This window comes from Labrus mixtus, chromosome 17, assembly GCF_963584025.1.
Source record: "Labrus mixtus chromosome 17, fLabMix1.1, whole genome shotgun sequence".
In the NCBI taxonomy this organism is placed as follows: domain Eukaryota; kingdom Metazoa; phylum Chordata; class Actinopteri; order Labriformes; family Labridae; genus Labrus; species Labrus mixtus.
The window spans coordinates 1-5000 of NC_083628.1; the positions used below are offsets into that span (position 1 = coordinate 1).

Here is a 5000-nt window from a genome sequence, read left to right on the forward strand (position 1 = left end):
GGAGAGCTCGCCATTCTTTACAACTGCACCCGCACGGCCACGGTGACAGGTAAGCACACACACACACACACACACACACACACACACACAGAGACACACACACACACACACACACACACACACACAAAGAGACACACACACAAGCCCCGCCCCCTCTGTGACATGTTCAGGCTGCAGGTCCATCTGATGCTCTCATTCTCTCTCTCTCTCTGTCTCTCTCTCTCTCTCTCTGTCTCTCTCTCTCATTCTCTCTCTCTCTCTCTCTCTCTCTGTCTCTCTCTCTCTGTCTCTCTCTCTCTCTCTCTCTCTCTCTCTCTCTCTCTCTCTCTGTCTCTCTCTCTGTCTCTCTCTCTCTCTCTCTCTCTCTCTCTCTCTCTCTCTCTGCAGCTCTGACGGACATCAAGCTCTGGGCGATCGACCGTCAGGGTTTCCAGACCATCATGATGAGGACCGGTCTCATCAAACACTCCCAGTACACCGACTTCCTCCGCAGGTAGCGCTCATCGAGCACTCGACTGTTTTGACCTCTCTCTCCTCGTCACAATGACTCACATCTCTCGCCCCGCTCTCTCTCCTCCCAGCGTTCCCTCGTTTCAGGCGCTACCTGAGGACATCCTCAGCAAACTGGCCGATGTTTTGGAGGAGGTGATGATTGTTTAAAACACTTTTCTATTCTGAGCTCTCAGACCATCTGTTCCTCCAGCTGACAAATACAAATGGTTAGAAACTCTTTACACCGGCTCCCAGTCTGTCAGAGAATAGACTTTAAAATTCTGCTGCTGGTTTAGAAAGCGCTTAAAGGTTTAGGCAAAATACATTAGTGACCATCCAGACCGCTCAGGTGGTCTGGGACAGGTCTGCTCTCTGTCCCCAGAGTCAGAACCAAACATGGAGAAGCAGCGTTCAGTTTCTATGCTCCTTATATCTGGAACAAACTCCCAGAAAACTGCAGGTCTGCTGAAACTCTCAGCTCTTTTAAATCCAGGTTGAAGACTCACCTGTTTACAGCTGCCTTTCATTAAACAGCTTTAATAAGATTTTAAACTTTAACTCTGCACTGTAACTTTTAACTCTTTTTATATTTTTACTTTATTTATTTCAAGTAATTTCATTTGAATTATTTTTATTTGAACATATGTTCAGATTCAATAATTTCACTGATTTTAATGTTTCTTTTCTTTCCTCTGTCATGATGCTTTTGATGTCTTGTGTGAAGCACTTTGAATTGTCTTGTTGTTGGGTAAATCTGAGGGATCCTGAACTCATCATTCACATCTCTCCTTCTCCCTCAGACTCGTTACAGCGACTCTGATTACATTATCCGTCAGGGAGCCACCGGAGACACATTCTTCATCATCAGCGAAGGACAGGTGAGGAAGAAAGGATGACAAGACGATGAAGGAAGGCTCCAGAGGTGAAGGAGAACAATTACAGAGAGAGGGAGAGAGGACGAGAAAGGATCTCACAGAATCACATCAAAGACGCAACACATCGTGCACTGATTGGTTATCTGGTGCTGAACACATCATTAGCAGATGTCTTTTCTTTAAGACTCCTCGTACAAACATGCAAAATGAAACGATTATATTTTTAGTTGGTTTTGTTCAGCAGCTGAGTCAGAGGTCAAACATTTAAGGAGAACTCTCAGAGGAGTCGTTTTAAAGGTGACATCTCCTCCTCCTCCTCCTCCTCCTCTTCTTCTTCTTCTTCAGTTTAAATAAGTGTCAGAGCTCCTCAAAACATGTGTGTGAAGTTTCTTGTTCTAAATCCACTCTGATCCTGTATTTGATCATGTCTATAAACCCCTCTATTTCAGCCCTGCTCAGAACAGGCTGTTTCTGTGTCTGTACCTTTAAATATGTAAATGAGCTGTGTCTGACCACGCCCCCTCTCTGGAAGGGCTTGGGTGTACTCGGTCTTTCTCGTTCCATGTCCTATTGTTAACGGTGAGAAGGCAGACTCAGAGGTTCAGAACAAACACCTAGCTGTGGGAGTGTCACCCACCTGGGGGAGGGGCTACTGCCCTTTGTGATGTCATGAAGGGAAAATCTCCAAACGGCCTGTTTGAGCACACATTTTCTGAAAAGTTGAGCAGGCAGAAGACGGAGAGGATGGACTTTTCTCATCATTGGGGGGTTTGTAGACAGAGACACATGTTAGAGGAACATGGAGAAGATGTGACCTTTAAAGACTCCTACGGCGGGTTTGTGGGCGCTGCCACCTTTACAAAGCTTTACAAACTGAACTGGATGACTGGATGACTGGATGACTGGATGACTGGATGACTGGATGAGCTTCTTAGTATGTTGCAGAGATAAAAACAGTTATATGTCCTCGGTGCAGGAAGGACTTTTTATATATTGATTCTTTTTTCGAAGCGTTAATGTCGGGTTCACCTTCCTGCTCGTTTACCGTCTCGCTCTTATTTTTCTGTTTTATGGCGTTTGTTAACTCTTCACGGTTTCACGTCACAACGCTATGAACTCTGGGTAATTCCCTCAGCTTCTTCCTGAAGCTCTCTCCAGCTGCAAACAGATTTCCCTGTGGGGACAATAAAGATACCTTTGAACTTTGACCTTTGAAGTTGTTTACATTGTTAAAAGTTAAGTTATGGAGAAAGTGGAGTTCAGACGCCGCCGCAGTAATGGCGTCTCCTCAGCTACATGTGACTAATGTAAACAACCCGTTTGTGTTCTGACGTCCGCAGGTCAAAGTGTCTCAGCAGAACTCGGCCGGCGACGAGCCGCAGACGGTGAAGACTCTCTCTAAAGGGGACTGGTTTGGAGAGCAGGCGCTGCAGGGGTGAGATGCTCCACGCCTTCTCTTCATCACATGAACGGCATCTTCACGAGAAATAAAGAACATCTTCATCTCACGTCTTAAGAGGCGGAGCCTGACCTCAAAGAAAAGCAGCCAGCATCACTAAACGCTCCACCTTTTCTGAGTGCTTCAAGTTTAAAATCTTTCAACTTTTCAGGAAGGCGCAGTCGACATCATATAAGATATTTCCCGTATTTCCTGTGGATCGTGTCGTGTAACCACATCCTCCTCGCCGTGACAGCGAGGCCGTCTTTATTATTCATCTCATCGTGCAGACAAAGCAGAAGCTCACAGTGAAGGACAAACAGAGCTGTGATGGTCATACAGAGACCGTTGTCATGGAGACAAGACGCACGTGCAGAGCTTTTCTTCTCGAACGCTCCCGAGGTCACAGCCGGCGCTCCTCTGCCTGTCAGATGGACACGGGGGCCTGACGCCGCAGCAGAACTTTAAAATGAAGGCTGGATTAGTTTTCAGTGTTTCTGTGTTCGATGAGTCAGAGTTTGAACTCTGACCCCTAAACGTGACCGCCATCTGGCTGCCGGGTTCCCGCTTTCAGAACGTCTCCACTTCCTGTCGGCTTTTTTTCAAGTCATGGTGTAGATTTAATGTCAACGTTAGAGGGAGGCACGTCTGAAGCAGGTTGAGGACCCCCCCCCCCCCCGAGTAAAATGTCTCGACCATGTGTGAACGCCGGCGTTTATATTCAGTAAATGAAACTCAAGCGAGCTGGAGTGATGACGTTTCTTATCCTGCGACCGGCTCATCATCTTCCTGTTCTTCATTAAAGGAGAATTTGTCCGCTGCGTCCTCCTGATCGAACATCGAAACATCTTCATGAAATAATCTTTAAAGTCTTTTTGATCCAGCAGATGTCACCCTTGAGCACCAGCATGAAACCAAAACAACTCCTGCTGCATTGTTGTGTTAGCATGCTAATGCTAGCGATCTTTATTCTGCTGGTATCTTCACACTGCATGTAAATTTACCTGAAATGAGCGTGATCTAGAAACACAGTTAAGCAGTGAGTACAGTATGTTATTCTTCTTTTCTCTAGTCCCTCAATTAAACAACTTTTATACACGAGGGGAGGAGTCAGCCGGCCGTCCGGGCAATGTAAACAAAGTGAAGATAGGACTCTGAAAACTCTGAAAACATCACAGACAGTGGGACTCGGGTGTTACACCCATTGTAGACAGTCATGACTCACAGAGTTATTTTCAGAGGAGATACTTGATTTCTACATTTAAGTGTGAAAAATCAGAAATAAAAACTTTAGCTTCCTCTGGTCCAGGAGGAAACTCTGATCAGAGAAACTTTGGATATAAAAGACTTTGAGACAAACATCCTGCTTCTTTCTCTCATGTGTCCTGTTCTCTCTCTCTGCAGCGAGGACGTCCGCACGGCGAGCGTCACGGCTGTGGGAGACGTCACATGTCTGGTCATTGATAGAGAGTGAGTGAGGATCTTTATTAACCAATCAAATCAGTTTCCACACTGCGGTGAGGTCTGCGTGCACTTTTTAAAGCACCCTTTGTGTTTCCTCAGGTCTTTCAAGCAGCTGATTGGAGGACTGGAGGACGCCAACAACAAGCAGTACGACAGCGATGAGATCAAAGCAAAGTGAGTTCATTCAGATTTCAGACATGAACGTGTCTGAGCTACAGGGAAGGTGGAAATCCTGAAAACGTTCCTGCAGACTGCAGAGCGAGCTGATCAGTTGAGCTCTCGTGTTGAAAACTGGTCTGAACATCCAAGACATGATCTCAAATGTTTGTCAGCCATTTTTTTTATTGCTAAAAAAAAATCCAACATAATAGATGAATGTAAAAACAGAAAGTACATAATGATTAGTTAATTAACAAAATATACATTTTGAAAGAAATGTGCTGGAGGAGCCAAATAAAGCCAGAGGGGCTCGTTGAGTGGCCTAAAGAGAAACATGTAACACAGAGACAAAAACAATAAAGCTAACAAGAACACGTACTCAATAAGGTGTAAAAGAAAGCAAAACAAGAAAGAGACAAATTAAAGAAGAGGGGAAAAGGCAGAGAATGATTATGATGGCGCTTTGATTAATTGGCCAAGCAGGAAATAAACAGTTTGTTTTTTTAAATAAGTTGAGGCTGGTGCTGTTTCTAATATGATTGGGTAAATTGTTCCAACAATGAGGTCGTCTG

General features: G+C 45.0%; 1 protein-coding gene across 1 annotated transcript in view; it reads left to right on the plus strand.

Moving 5' to 3' along the window:
- Window positions 1-3: 3 nt before the first annotated feature.
- The window catches only part of LOC132992595 (cGMP-dependent protein kinase 1-like), a gene marked incomplete at its 5' end in the record, with an annotated part of 11497 nt that continues 6500 nt past the window's right edge, over window positions 4-5000 (plus strand). The window contains 7 exons of the mRNA XM_061062021.1: window positions 4-49; window positions 388-493; window positions 582-645; window positions 1293-1370; window positions 2708-2802; window positions 4210-4275; window positions 4369-4443. Of these exons, the coding sequence (XP_060918004.1) occupies window positions 4-49; window positions 388-493; window positions 582-645; window positions 1293-1370; window positions 2708-2802; window positions 4210-4275; window positions 4369-4443 (530 nt within the window). The remainder of the gene's footprint in view (window positions 50-387; window positions 494-581; window positions 646-1292; window positions 1371-2707; window positions 2803-4209; window positions 4276-4368; window positions 4444-5000) is intronic.